This window comes from Pleurodeles waltl, chromosome 4_1, assembly GCF_031143425.1.
Source record: "Pleurodeles waltl isolate 20211129_DDA chromosome 4_1, aPleWal1.hap1.20221129, whole genome shotgun sequence".
Taxonomy (NCBI): Eukaryota; Metazoa; Chordata; class Amphibia; order Caudata; family Salamandridae; genus Pleurodeles; species Pleurodeles waltl.
This window is the reverse complement of record NC_090442.1, coordinates 133,885,122-133,901,313: the sequence shown is the minus strand read 5'-3', so window position 1 is coordinate 133,901,313 and position 16,192 is coordinate 133,885,122. Positions and strand designations below refer to the sequence as shown.

The following is a 16,192-nucleotide window of genomic DNA, read 5'->3' as shown; positions in this document are numbered from 1 at the left end:
CTTGACCGAATCCCTGCCCTGTTATGGTCTCCCCACCAAACTATACCACTGCCTACCAAGCAACCATACAGCAAGACGCACCACACCACAACTCCATGTGAAAAATTCCAATACTGGAGAACTGCAGTCACAGGTAAGTAACTTATTTTATTTTGTGATCTAGATTAATTGCATAGATGTGAGTATTCTTCATTGATCAGAAGGAATTATACCCCTCTCCACAGTGATCAAAGTCAATTTAAGGGTGTTTTCTCCCTCTCTGGGTGTTTGACAGGTAATGGTCCTGGGGACAAGTATTTTTTGATTTAAAAAAAATAAAATTCTGCAAGAGACTCTCTCCAAAAACTCTGGTAACCATTTAATAAACTATACTCTTGCCATCTTGAATGTTTACAATTGATTATCCTGCTTCCGATTAAAAAAAATTGGCTTTTCATCATGACTACGGGCATTCAAAAATACAGAAACCTAATGGTGAAAATGATAGTGTACACAAAGTTGAATATTCCACAACGTCTGTAACCTTTTTCATGTTGCCTTTACAGGATGCAGGTATTGACAAGAAATCCACATATGGAAACTGTACTGAGAGAACACGACATGCACGACAAACTGGAAGTGATGCTGAGAGCGAGAGCTGGGATGGCTGTAGCCCGCACAACAGTGAATGCACTCAGGACTCGATGGAGAGTACAGATGATTGCCGGCTCAGTGATCGTATCAGCAACAGTGAATGCACGCAAGACTCCATTGAGAGTAGTGGCGGTGACCGACTGAGTGAAGGAAGTCTCAGTCCTGATAGGTCCTACAGCGAGTCCTCCTTGACAGTGCCTCTCCACCCAACCAAGAGACCTGCATCAAACCCTCCGCCCATCAGCAACCAAGCAACAAAAGGTACTGGTTCTATTTCTTTTTTTGAAATTAATTGTTCGATGGCATCTGTCGCTGTAGATATGCATGTTTTGCAATAGCTCGCCATCTGGTGTTGGGCCGGAGTGTTACAAGTTGTTTTTCTTCGAAGAAGTCTTTCGAGTCACGGGACCGAGTGACTCCTCCTTTTGTGTCCATTGCGCATGGGCGTCGACTCTATCCTCGATTGTTTTTTTCCCGCCATCGGGTTCACACGTGTTCCTGTCGCTCCGAGTTTCGGAACGGAAAGATAGCTAAATTCGGAAGATTTTCGTCGGTATTGTTGCGTTCGGGATCGGCGTAGTTAGATTCAACACCGCATCGAAGATCGAAGAGCTCCGGTGCCCTTCGGGGTAGTTTTTCGATCCCCCGTCGGGGCCTGGTCGGCCCGACCGCGTGCTGAAGAACACCGATGGAACGGACCCCGTTCCGTTTCTGTCCCAAATGCCACAACAAGTACCCCTATACAGACCAACACTTGGTCTGTAACCTGTGCCTGTCACCTGAGCACAGTGAAGACACCTGCGAGGCCTGTCGTGCGTTCCGGTCCCGAAAAACACTCCGAGACCGTCGAGCCAGAAGACTTCAAATGGCGTCCGCGCCGACAGCCCACCGAGAGTTCGAGGAACAAGAAGAGGAAGGTACCTTCTCGATCCACGAATCGGACTCCGAGGAATTCGATGACCCACAAACCGTGAGTAAGACGTCGAAAACAACACATAAGAAGATTGACAAGGCCCAGGGGACGCCACTGCCACCAGGCCATGGCTCGACCCATAAATTCGGTGACCGACCGTCGGCACCGAAAAAGGCCCAAACAGTGCCGAGACAGTCCGACTCCGGTCGAGACACCGGTACGCAGCCTTCTCGGGACCGAGAAAGTGCTGGAGACAAGCATCGACACCGAGATAGCGGTGTAGACACGGCTCGACGCCGAGACAGCGGCACCGACGAAGATCGACGCTGAGAGGTTTCGGCCCCGAAAAAAAGAAAAGTCAGCTCGGAGCCGAAAAAAGATGCAGCCAGGGTTTCGGCGCCAAAACAACCTGCAACCGACCCAGTTTCAGGCTCTTATACAGAGGAGCATTCACTAACCTCCCAAATGCGAAAGCATAGGTTCGAGGAAGAGCTGCAATCTACCGATGTAGACCATACGCAAAAGCGTATCTTCATACAGGAGGGAACAGGGAAAATAAGCACCCTTCCCCCTATTAGAAGAAAGAGAAGACTGGAGTTCCAAACTGAACAAACACCACAAACAAAGGTGGTGAAAAAGGTTACTCCACCACCCTCTCCTCCACCTGTAATTCACGTCTCACCAGCACAAACTCCATCACATTCCCCAGCTCACACCACCATGAGCCAGGGTGACCAGGATCAGGACGCATGGGACTTATACGACGCCCCAGTGTCAGATAACAGCCCGGAGGCATACCCTACAAAGCCATCTCCACCAGAAGACAGCACTGCGTATTCTCAAGTGGTGGCTAGAGCAGCACAATTTCACAATGTAAGCCTCCACTCAGAACAGGTCGAGGATGACTTTTTATTCAACACCCTCTCCTCCACCCACAGCTCCTACCAAAGCCTGCCTATGCTCCCTGGTATGCTCCGGCACGCAAAAGAAATTTTTAAGGAGCCGGTCAAAAGTAGGGCAATCACACCAAGAGTGGAAAAAAAGTATAAGGCGCCCCCTACAGACCCTGTTTTCATCACTGCACAGCTGCCACCAGATTCCGTCGTTGTAGGAGCAGCTAGGAAAAGGGCCAACTCCCACACATCTGGGGATGCACCACCCCCGGATAAAGAAAGCCGCAAGTTCGATGCAGCTGGAAAGAGTCGCAGCACAAGCTGCAAACCAGTGGCGCATCGCCAACTCTCAAGCACTACTTGCGCGCTATGACAGAGCCCATTGGGATGAGATGCAACACCTCATTGAACATCTACCCAAAGACCTACAAAAAAGGGCAAAGCAAGTGGTTGAGGAAGGTCAAAACATTTCAAACAACCAGATACGCTCCTCCATGGACGCAGCAGACACAGCTGCAAGGACAATTAATACATCCGTGACCATCAGAAGGCATGCATGGCTACGAACGTCTGGGTTTAAACCAGAGATACAGCAGGCAGTTCTCAATATGCCTTTCAATGAAAAAGAACTGTTCGGTCCAGAAGTGGACACAGCGATAGAAAAACTTAAAAAGGACACGGACACTGCTAAAGCAATGGGCGCACTCTACTCCCCGCAGAGCAGAGGAAACTACGGCACCTTCCGCAAGACACCCTTTAGAGGGGGGTTTCGGGGTCAGGCCACACAAGCCAGCACCTCACAGGCAACACCGTCCAGTTACCAGGGACAGTACAGGGGAGGCTTTCGGGGCCAATACAGAGGAGGGCAATTCCCTAGGAATAGGGGAAAATTTCAAAGCCCCAAAACCCCTGCAACTAAGCAGTGACTCACATGTCACTCATCCCCTCCACACAACACCAGTGGGGGGAAGAATAGGTCATTATTACAAAGCATGGCAGGAAATCACTACAGACACTTGGGTTCTAGCAATTATCCAACATGGTTATTGCATAGAATTTCTACAATTCCCTCCAAACATACCACCAAGAGCACAAAATTTATCACAACATCATTCCGAGCTCCTGGAGACAGAAGTTCAAGCACTATTGCAAAAGAATGCAATCGAATTAGTACCAAACACACAAATAAACACAGGAGTTTATTCACTGTACTTCTTAATACCAAAGAAGGACAAAACGCTAAGACCAATCCTAGACCTCAGGATAGTAAACACATACATCAAATCAGACCACTTTCACATGGTCACACTACAAGAAGTGCTACCATTGCTCAAACTACACGACTACATGACAACCTTAGACCTCAAAGACGCGTATTTCCATATACCAATACATCCATCGCACAGGAAATACCTAAGGTTTGTATTCAAAGGAATACATTACCAATTCAAAGTATTGCCTTTCGGTTTAACAACAGCACCAAGAGTCTTTACAAAATGTCTAGCAGTAGTCGCTGCACACATCAGAAGGCAGCAAATACATGTATTCCCGAATCTAGACGACTGGCTAATCAAGACCCATTCGTTATCAAAGTGCTCACACCACACAAATCAAATCATACAAACCCTCTACAGACTGGGGTTCACCGTCAACTTCGCAAAATCCAACATCCTGCCGTGCAAAGTACAACAGTACCTAGGAGCCATAATAAACACAACAAAAGGAGTAGCCACTCCAAGTCCACAAAGAATTCAAAACTTCAACAACATCATACAACGCATGTATCCAACACAAAAGATACAAGCAAAGATATTACAACTCCTAGGCATGATGTCTTCATGCATAGCCATTGTCCCAAACGCAAGACTGCACATGAGGCCCTTACAACAGTGCCTAGCATCACAATGGTCACAAGCACAGGGTCACCTTCTAGATCTGGTGTTAATAGACCGCCAAACTTACCTCTCGCTTCTATGGTGGGACAATATAAATTTAAACAAAGGGCGGCCTTTCCAAGACCCAGTGCCACAATACGTAATAACAGATGCTTCCATGACAGGGTGGGGAGCACACCTCGATCAACACAGCATACAAGGACAATGGAACGTACATCAAACAAAACTGCATATAAATCACCTAGAACTGCTAGCAGTTTTTCAAGCACTAAAGGCTTTCCAACCAATAATAGTTCACAAATACATTCTCGTCAAAACAGACAACATGACAACAATGTATTGTCTAAACAAGCAAGGGGGGACACACTCAACACAGTTGAGCCGGTTGGCACAAAAGATATGGCATTGGGCAATTCACAACCAAATTCGCCTAATAGCACAGTTTATCCCAGGGATTCAGAATCAACTCACAGACAATCTCTCTCTATCACCAACAGGTCCACGAATAGGAAATTCACCCCCAAACTCTGAACACTTACTTCAAGATCTGGGGAACACCTCAGATAGACTTGTTTGCGACAAAAGAGAACGCAAAATGCCAAAACTTCGCATCCAGATACCCACACAGGCAGTCCCAGGGCAATGCCCTATGGATGAACTGGTCAGGGATATTTGCCTACGCTTTTCCTCCTCTCCCTCTCCTTCCTTATCTGGTAAACAAACTCAGTCAAAACAAACTCAAACTCATATTAATAGCACCAACTTGGGCAAGGCAACCCTGGTACACAACGCTGCTAGACCTATCAGTAGTACCACACATCAAACTGCCCAACAGACCGGATCTGTTAACTCAACACAACCAACAGATCAGGCACCCAGATCCAGCATCGCTGAATCTAGCAATCTGGCTCCTGAAATCCTAGAATTCGGACACTTACAACTTACACAAGAGTGTATGGAAGTCATAAAGCAAGCCAGAAGGCCATCCACCAGGCACTGCTATGCAAGTAAATGGAAGAGGTTTGTTTGCTACTGCCATATTAATCAAATCCAACCATTACACGCAACTCCAAAAGATGTAGTGGGTTACTTGCTTCACTTACAAAAATCTAACCTAGCTTTCTCTTCCATTAAAATACACCTTGCAGCAATATCTGCATACCTGCAGACTACCTATTCAACTTCCCTTTATAGGATACCAGTCATTAAAGCATTCATGGAGGGCCTTAAAAGAATTATTCCACCAAGAACACCACCTGTTCCTTCATGGAACCTAAATGTTGTCCTAACTAGACTTATGGGTCCACCTTTCGAACCCATGCACTCCTGCGAAATACAGTTCCTAACCTGGAAGGTTGCATTCCTCATCGCCATTACTTCCCTAAGAAGAGTAAGCGAGATTCAGGCGTTTACAATACAAGAACCTTTTATACAACTACACAAGAATAAGGTCGTCCTGAGGACTAATCCTAAATTTTTACCAAAGGTTATTTCACCGTTCCATCTAAATCAAACAGTGGAACTTCCAGTGTTCTTCCCACAGCCAGATTCCGTAGCTGAGAGGGCACTACATACATTAGATGTCAAAAGAGCATTAATGTATTACATTGACAGAACTAAAAACATCAGAAAGACTAAACAACTATTTATTGCATTCCAAAAACCTCATGCAGGAAACCCAATATCAAAACAAGGTATAGCCAGATGGATAGTTAAATGCATCCAAATCTGCTACCTTAAAGCTAAACGACAGCTGCCCATTACACCAAGGGCACACTCAACCAGAAAGAAAGGTGCTACCATGGCCTTTCTAGGAAACATCCCAATGCAAGAAATATGTAAGGCAGCCACATGGTCTACGCCTCACACATTCACCAAGCACTACTGTGTAGACGTGTTATCCGCACAACAAGCCACAGTAGGGCAAGCCGTATTAAGAACATTGTTTCAGACTACTTCCACTCCTACAGGCTGAGCCACCGCTTTTGGGGAGATAACTGCTTACTAGTCTATGCAAAACATGCGTATCTACAGCGAGAGATGCCATCGAACTGAAAATGTCACTTACCCAGTGTACATCTGTTCGTGGCATCAGTCGCTGTAGATTCGCATGTGCCCACCCGCCTCCCCGGGAGCCTGTAGCAGTTCGGAAGTTACCTTCAACTATTTGTATATATATATCATTTCAACCTTATATAGGTACATACTTAGTCACTCCATTGCATGGGCACTATTACTACAATACAACTCCTACCTCACCCTCTGCGGGGAAAAACAATCGAGGATAGAGTCGACGCCCATGCGCAATGGACACAAAAGGAGGAGTCACTCGGTCCCGTGACTCGAAAGACTTCTTCGAAGAAAAACAACTTGTAACACTCCGGCCCAACACCAGATGGCGAGCTATTGCAAAACATGCGAATCTACAGCGACTGATGCCACGAACAGATGTACACTGGGTAAGTGACATTTTCATTTATTTGCATTTAAAAACAGGTGAGACGGACAGAGACCAAATGCAATACATGAATAATGATTAGCAAGCAATACAATCCTAAATTCATGAGGGAATTTTCCAAATATATAGAAATCTACCCTTTCAAACTTCATTACAGCAAGAAATCTTGAAGTGCATAATATACAGCATCACAATAGTGCAAATGGCAAAAGACATGTGCAAATAAAGGCCTCAAATGATTCAAAATATTTACCTGGGCAGTGGTGCAGAATATTAAACACTGGGTCAATCCCCACCCAAGCATCAATACATTCACAGCTCTTCATAAAGTGCATAGCATAAATTAGCCTAAAAGTAGAAACCACGAGTAAAACGAAAATATTATTGCTTGGAAGAGGTCATGTGTCAATTGATGGACAAAAAGTGAAATCCTTGTGAAAGTTATCAAAGAAAATACCTAGTTCAGGTTCTCCATCCATCTGGTAATAGACCATATCTGAGCCCCCTCCCCTGGGCCCGCCGCCTCTTTAATTCATACAAGTTAATCTCCAGGTGGTAAATTGATAGCAGTTTGGACCTCCATTCTGCAAATGTAGGGGGCCCTACTTTTTAGCCAATCCAAAGCTATACACATGCCCTACTCAAATCCTACGTTTCTAGGAGATCACTAAAGGGAGAACATTTGCCCCTCCTCACAATCCTCCAACACCTTAACCCCCTTCCGTGCCCATCGTCTTCCTACTGCATCGTGAAATGGCTCAGGTAAGGCCAGCGACCCCCACAGAGGTGCATAATTGAATTTCCGGAGCCGAACTGTTCTGACATGTTGCCAGAACTTGCACGCCATATGTAAAACCTTCAACTTTTTCTTATGATAGCTGGGCTCAATATTTTTCAGACGCCAACTGTAAGGAAATGCCTCCTTGGCATGGTTACCCCCTGACTTTTTGCCTTTTGTTGATGCCAGTTATGATTGAAAGTGTGCTTGGACCCTGCTAACCAGGCCCCAGCGCCAGTGTTCTTTCCCTAAACTGTACTTTTGTTCCCACAATTGGCACAGCCCTGGCACACAGATATGTCCCTTGTAAACGGTACACATGGTACCAAGGGCCCTGTTGCCAGGGAAGGTCTTGAAGGGCTGCAGCATGTCTTATTCCACCCTGGGGATCCCTCACTAAGCACATGCACACTGCCTCACAGGTTGTGTGTGCTGGTGGGGAGAAAATGACTAAGTCGACATGGCACTCCCCTCAGTGTGCCATGCCCACCTCTCACTGCCTGTGGCATAAGTAAGTCACCCGTCTAGAAGGCCTTACAGCCTTAAGACAGGGTGCACTATACCACAGGTGATGGCATAAGTGTATGAGCACTATGCCCCTACAGTGTCTAAGCAAAACCTTAGACATTGTAAGTGCAGGGTAGCCATAAAGAGTATATGGTCTGGGAGTTTGTCAAAGACGAACTCCACAGTTCCATAATGTCTACAATGAAATCTGGGACGTTTGGTATCAAACTTCTCAGCACAATAAATGCACACTGATGCTAGTGTGGGATTTATTTTAAAATACACCCAGAGGGCATCTTAGAGATGTCCCCTGAATACCAGTCCAACTCCTAGTGCTAGGCTGACCTGTTCTGCCAGCCTGCCACAACCAGACGAGTTTTTGGCCACATGGGGAGAGTACCTTTGTCACTCTGTGGCCAGGAACAAAGCCTGTCCTGGGTGGAAGTGCTTCTCACCTCCCCCTGCAGGAACTGTAAGACCTGGCGGTGAGCCTCAAAGGCTCATGCCATTTATTGCAGCACCCCAGGGCATCCCAGCTAGTGGAGATGCCCGCCCCTCCGGCCACTGCCCCCCTTTTGGCGGCAAGGCTGGAGGAGATAATGAGGAAAACAAGGAGGAGCCACCCACCATTCAGGACAGCCCCTAAGGTGCCCTGAGCTGAGGTGACTCCTGCCTTCCTTTAGAAATCATCCATCTTGAGATTGGAGGATTCCCCAATAGGATTAGGGATGTGCCCCCCTCCCCTCAGGGAGGAGGCACAAATAGGGTGTAGCCACCCTCCAGGACAGTAGTCATTGTCTACTGCCCCCCTGACCTAAACACACCGCTAAATGTAGTATTTAGGGGCGACCCTGAACCCAGGAAATCTGATTCCTGCAACCTACACAAAGAAGGACTGCTGACCTGAAAGCCCCGCAGAGACTGAGACGACAACTGACTTGGCCCCAGCCCTACCGGCCTGTCTCCATACTCCAAGAACCTGCACAGCAACACATCCGAAAGGGGCCAGTGACCTCTGAGGACTGCCCTGAACCCAAAGGACCATGAAACTCCAGAGAACAGCGGCACTGTTCACAACCTGCAACATTTTTGCAACTTTGAAAGAACTCTCCCTTCCCGCCGGAAGAGTGAGACTTCTCACTCTGCACCCGACGCCCCCGGCTCGAGCTCCAGAGAACAAACACTGCAGGCCACTGCGATGATGTGAGTAACCTGAGTCGACCCCCCCCTGCACCCCCACAGCAAGCCTGCAGAGAGGATCCAGAGGCTCCCCCTGACCGTGGCTGCCTGGTAACAAGGAACCCGACGCCTGGACCAAGCACTGTACCCTCAGCCCCCAGGACCGAGAGGAACCAACCTCCAGTGCAGGAGTGACCAGCAAGCTGTCCTCTTCCTAGCCCAGTCGTTAGCTGGCCCGAGAAGCCCCCCCGTGCCCTGCCTGCATCGCCTAAGTGACTTCTGGGTCCCTCCATTGCTTTCAATAGCAAACCCGACGCCTACTTAGCACACTGCACCCGGCTGCCCCTGTGCCTCTGAGGGTGTGTTTTGTGTGCTTGTTTGTGTCCCCCTGCCCCTCCCCCCGTGCTTTACAAAACCCCCCGGTCTACTCCCGGAGGACGCAGGTACTTACCTGCCAGCAGACTGGAACCGTAGCACCCCTGTTCTCCATAGGCGCCTGTGTGTTTTGGGCCCTCCTTTGACCTCTGCACCTGACCGGACCTGTGCTGCTGGTGCGGTGACTTTGGGATTGCCTTGAACCCCCAACGGTGGGCTGCCTATGCCCAGGATACTGACTGTGTAAGTGCTTTACTTACCTGAGAAAACTAACTAAACTTACCTCTCCCAGGAACTGTTGATTTTTGCACAGTGTCCACTTTTAAAATGGCTTATTGCCAATTTCACCTATACTTTGTGTACTACTGCTTTAATTCAAAGTTCCATACTTACCTGTGTGAAGTACCTTGCATTTAAAGTACTTACCTCAAATCTTGAATCTTGTGGTTCCATAATAAATTAAGAAAATATATTTTTCTACATAGAAACTATTGGCCTGGAGTTAAGTCTTTGAGTGTGTGTTCCTCATTTATTGCCTGTGTACAACAAATGCTTAACTCTACCCTCTAAGCCTACTGCTCGACCACACTACCACAAAATAGCATTAGTATTATCTAATTTTGACACTATCACCCTCTAACAGGAACCCTTGGAATCTGTGCACACTATCTCTCCCTTTGAGATGGTATATACAGAGCCAACTTCCTACACCAACCCTTGGTGTTCATGCCCAATATTAACTCATAACTTGGGGATTCTGCCGGGTTTATATTCCCAGTTCTGCCCTCAATCAATATACCCAGATTTTGAAGTATACAAGACCAATAACATAGTGTAAAATGTGGGACAGCCTGCGGTCCTTAGGCAAGACCATGAACTTAGAGGCTATTCTGGGCTTTTTAAATTCCCAGAGAAAACTGTAACATACACATTCAAATTTAGCTAACCAAAACTTGCTAAAATCTAAAGGGATAGCTCTGAATAGATATAGCAGCTTGGGTAAGGTTATCATTTTCAACTCTTACACCTCACTATAAATAAGTGTTAAACAGTTGATTCACTTAAATTCCTGCAATACCTGACCTATAGGAGGATCTAAATTCAGACTAACCAGGTAATCTATATCTGATGATAGCTGCTTCTCGAAATACACAGCTTCCTCCACTTGTCAAGAATCCTCGAGGCAAGATCCCTTTGTGCATATAATCTGTGTTTTTACCACATTGAGTTTATAACCCGAAAGACCCTGCTTCTTTCTCGGTCTCCCTTAAGGCCATTGAGTGGTTAGTAACAGTCACTGCTATATCTTACGCATAGGCCAGGACCTTGTTTTTAAACTGATTCATCGGTGGAATCCCAGAGTTCCTTTCTAGGAGACTAATAAAGGGGTAATTGGAGAGAGCAAATAATAATAGAGAAGATGGAGCGCCTTGCCTTGTACCTCTCATTATTAGGATTTTTTTCCTACTCATTTCCCATATTTCAAAGTCTTGCATTAGAGGTTTAATATAGTGCCTGAATTAAGCCAGATCCAAACCATGCCACTCGGACTGCCCATAGATAAACCCACAATACCAATCAAATGCTTTTTCAGCATCTAACACCAAGCTTGTTTCTGTCTTAGTAACTTTGAAAATATCAAAGCGCATCATTGCCCTCTGAACATGGTCTACTGTACCCAGACGTGGAACAAATCCATGTTGTTGTGATACTAGAGAAGAAATAACCCTGCCTAGGCGATTGGCCAATACTTTGACATAGATTTTAGCATTGCAGTTGATTAACGAAGTTGGTCTGTATGACCCTGAGTTTAAAGGGGGTTTCCCTTTCTTCCTGAATACCACAATTTGTGTTTCCTCCCAAGAGAGGGATCTCCCATTAATGAGCTCTTAAAAAGGTTGAGAGCAGGTTCTACTTTGTTTCCTGAAAGGCGGTCTTCCTAAGTTCGTAGGGGTACATTATCAGACCCTGTAGCTTTACCAACAGATGATGAGCTGATCACTTCTTCAGTTTCATCAGTCGAACAATGCCTCCAGAGCGTCTCGATCCTCCGGGGTAAGTAGGTTTTCATTGATTGTCTTCAGCAGGTTCTCATACTCTATATGGGAGGTGGTAGCCTCATCTGAATATAACTCTTGATTAAACACCCTAAAGACCTTAACACTTTCAGTGGGGAGTTTGCTTTAGGCCCTTGAAAGTCCTGTATCGCCTCTGTTCCCCTTTCAACCTCCTTCTGCCTAATACTTGATGACAGTAAGTGTTCCACATTTTCCCCAACTCATAACATTTTGCTTTATAACTCTGAAATTTAGCAGCGATCTCCTTTCCAAAAAGTCTCACTCGCAAAACTGCAATGTGCTGCTGAATCTCCATACTATCAAATTTCCCAGCTAGCTTTGTTTGCTGTTCCTCCGCCAGTGACATAGCAGCATAAAGAGCCTGGGGGACTCCTTATGATTCTGCTTTTGTTGAGATAGGTAGTAGCTCAATGTTTCCCCACTAATAGCGGCTTTCATCTATCCCAAACCACCCAGTCTGCGCCCCTATTAATTCCTTAAGAATTCCCCATCCACTCCTGCATATGTGCTACACACACTGCATTAAAGAGCAATTATCTGTTGAAGGGCCAATTGGTGCATGGTCTGACAATGCCTATAACAGGAAGTTCCAATACTGGCGGATTATGGTCCGAGAGGGCCCTAGGAAATCTCTCGACTATTGTCTGGTGACAAAGTGTAGTGGGAAAAAAAAATATCTAAGCTCAACAACTTATTGTTGCATCAAAGAAAGTGTATCCCCGGGTATGGGGCCATATGTTTGTCCCAAATATCTACTAATCCGTGCCCTTGGACCAATCATTGAAGTGCCCTCAACACTAGAGGTTTCTAACCAGTATATGCTTGGGCCTTTGCCAATTCCTTTTTGATCTCTAAATGTATATTGAGATCCCCAAATACGAGAGGAGCTGGCCAAGAGGCTAATTCAACATTAAAAAATGAAGGACATCAGCCTCATCCAAATTAGAACCATACACCGACCATAGTGTAAATCTCCCTACCCCCCCCCCCCCCCCCCCCCCCATTTGACACTCCAAAATAACCCACCTACCCCCTTTTTCTGTAGCACTGGCATTTGCAAGCTAGTAGTAAAAACCCCAGGTCCACAAAAGAGCCCTCTTACCCCAGGGAATATGTTTCTTGGAGGCATATAATATCTAGTTCCATCGTCATTAGGCCTAATGCAGTCGTCGTCCTGTTGGCCCTGTCATTCATACCACAGATATTAATCGTGCATATACAGTTATTACTACCCATCATTTCAGATAAAATTAGGAAAGCCAGATTGTCCCATTAGAAACCCCCAGAACCTCAGGAGGCTCCGAGCTGAACATACTCTATGTAGCCAGCTTCTTTTCCCAGATGCTAAGCAATCAGAGACCGCACCTCATTGCCCACATTCATCCCCACACCACCAGCCCTTTGCCTACCATGCCAAAAAACAGATTCTCTGCAACCCCCCCACCCCCAGCCCTACCCCGCAGCCCACCCTGATCCTGCTACTAGCAGCATTTGGACCAGCCAGGTCTGTAGATGGTGGTGTACACTCCTCCCCTTATCTAACAAAAGGAGAAAAGAAGAAACCCACAAAGGGAAGACAAAAAAAACCAAAAAGATGATAAAGCTTCCATAGCAAATAGCTCAAAGGAAAGGGGAAAAAGTGAAACTGTCCACACAAATAATAACCAATAGAGCTATTTCATCATTTCCCCCATCCTTTTCAGTTCATTGGCCATATCAAGTCACCCCGTAGCCGTCCCCTAGTATGCCTTAAGCTATATACACATTATGGTTTGCTGGAATACGACCACCAAGATTTCAAGCCATCCAGAAATTCTTTCGCTATGATTTCTGAGGTAAAAAAATGCACCCTATCCAAGACCATAACGTTTAGCTTGGCCGAGGCCTGCAGGAATGCCTGAGCTCCTTTATCCTGAAATTATTGTATCCATTGTCTTAAGCACCTTAGTCTCTTGACAGTGGCATGACAAAAGTCTGGTTGGACAAAGAAAGAATATCCCTCATGTGTGCATTTAACCTGTCTTAATAAAAAGTTTCCAAAGAAGGTCAAGATCGTTTGCGGTTTGCCAGTGTCATGTAGGTGTCACATGTGCTGTTAAACTGGAAACCTGTGAGCTCACTTGACTTCCAGTTCCATTGAGCCAGTTCTGGAAAGGCAGTTTAAAATAAATCTATTATAAATTTGAGTGTCTGCCCATTCAGCCCCTTCTGGGACCCCCAGCATCCTCAGATTATTGCACTGCATCCTGTTCTCAAATTCTTCCAGCTTCCAATGGGTGTCTGTCACTTGTGCTTCAACTGCCTCAGTCTTCTTGCTCTGTGCTGCAACTTCACTGTCCTATGTACCCACTCTGGTCTCCACCTCAGCCACTCTTTGAGAGAATTCAGCACAAGTCTTTACAGCCCCTTGAATAACCCCATATTGGCCATCTGGGCTTTGCAGCTATCCGCCCTGGTTTCTTCTTGATGTGCCATGATCCCTTGATAGAATGTTTCCACTGTGTCCACGTCAGGCTGCCCAGGTAGCCCCAACCTGTAAAGAAATGGTTCCCTGTTGCAGTTACCCCCCCACATTTTGCCTGATACTGATGCTGACTTGACTGAGAAGTGTCCTGGGACCCTGCTAACCAGGCCCCAGCACCAGTGTTCTTTCACCTAAAATGTACCATTGTCTCCACAATTGGCAAAACCCTGGCACCCAGGTAAGTCCCTTGTAACTGGTACCCCTGGTACCAAGGGCCCTGATGCCAGGGAAGGTCTCTAAGGGCTGCAGCATGTCTTATGCCACCCTAGGGACCCCTCACTCAGCACAGACACACTGCTTGCCAGCTTGTGTGTGCTGGTGGGGAGAAAATGACTATGTCGACATGGCACTCCCCTCAGGGTGCCATGCCAACCTCACACTGCCTGTAGCATAGGTAAGTCACCCCTCTAGCAGGCCTTACAGCCCTAAGGCAGGGTGCACTATACCACAGGTGAGGGCATAGGTGCATGAGCACTATGCCCCTACAGTGTCTAAGCAAAACCTTAGACATTGTAAGTGCAGGGTAGCCATAAGAGTATATGGGCTGGGAGTCTGTCAAAAACGAACTCCACAGCTCCATAATGGCTACACTGAATACTGGGAAGTTTAGTATCAAACTTCTCAGAATAATAAACCCACACTGATGCCAGTGTTGGATTTATAAAAAAAAATGCACACAGAGGGCATCTTAGAGATACCCCCTGTATTTTACCCAATTGTTCAGTGCAGGACTGACTGGTCTGTGCCAGCCTGCTGCTGAGAGACGAGTTTCTGACCCCATGCGGTGAGAGCCTTTGTGCTCTCTGGGGACAGAAACAAAAGCCTGCTCTGGGTGGAGGTGCTTCACACCTCCCCCCTGCAGGAACTGTAACACCTAGCATTGAGCCTCAAAGGCTCAAGCTTCGTGTTACAATGCCCCAGGGCACTCCAGCTAGTGGAGATGCCCGCCCCCTGGACACAGCCCCCACTTTTGGCGGCAAGTCCAGGAGAGATAATGAGAAAAACAAGGAGGAGTCACTGGCCAGTCAGGACAGCCCCTAAGGTGTCCTGAGCTGAGGTGACTCTGACTTTTAGAAATCCTCCATCTTGCAGATGGAGGATTCCCCCCAATAGGGATAGGATTGTGACCCCCTCCCCTTGGGAGGAGGCACAAAGAGGGTGTACCCACCCTCAGGGCTAGTAGCCATTGGCTACTAACCCCCCAGACCTAAACACGCCCTTAAATTTAGTATTTAAGGGCTCCCCTGAACCTAGGAACTGAGATTCCTGAAACTACAAGAAGAAGAGGACTGCTGAACTGAAAAACCCCTGCAGAAGAAGAACAGAAGACACCAACTGCTTTGGCCCCAGTCTTACCGGCCTGTCTCCTGCCTTCCAAAGAAACCTGCTCCAGCGACGCTTTCCAAAGGACCAGCGACCTCTGAATCCTCAGAGGACTGCCCTGCTTCAAGAAAGACAAGAAACTCCAGAGGACAGCGGCACTGCTCCAAAAGAACTGCAACTTTGTTACAGAGGAGCAGATTTAAAGACCCCTGCAAATCCCCGCAAGAAGTGTGAGACTTGCAACACTGCACCCGGCGACCCCGACTCGACTGGTGGAGAACCAACACCTCAGGGAGGACCCTCCGGCGACTCCGAGACCGTGAGGAACCAAAGTTGTCCCCCCTGAGCCCCCACAGCGACGCCTGCAGAGGGAATCCCGAGGCTCCCCCTGACCGCGACTGCCTGAACCTAAAGTCCCGACGGCTGGAAAAGACCCTGCACCCGCAGCCCCCAGCACCTGAAGGAACGGAACTTCTGTGCAGGAGTGACCCCCAGGAGGCCCTCTCCCTTGCCCAGGTGGTGGCTACCCCGAGGAGCCCCCCCCTTGCCTGCCTGCACCGCTGAAGAGACCCCTTGGTCTCCCATTGAAACCTACAGAGAACCCGACGCTTGTTTGCACACTGCACCCGGCCGCCC

At 47.2% G+C, this 16,192-nt stretch overlaps 1 protein-coding gene across 2 annotated transcripts in view; it reads left to right on the top strand.

Annotated features, from left to right (window-relative positions):
• Positions 1 to 16,192, top strand: part of KDM7A (lysine demethylase 7A) — a 354,974-nt gene that overhangs the window by 320,533 nt on the left and 18,249 nt on the right. For both annotated transcript variants that reach the window (XM_069227885.1, XM_069227884.1), the window contains exon 19: positions 546 to 894. In XM_069227885.1, the coding sequence (XP_069083986.1) occupies positions 546 to 894 (349 nt within the window). The remainder of the gene's footprint in view (positions 1 to 545; positions 895 to 16,192) is intronic.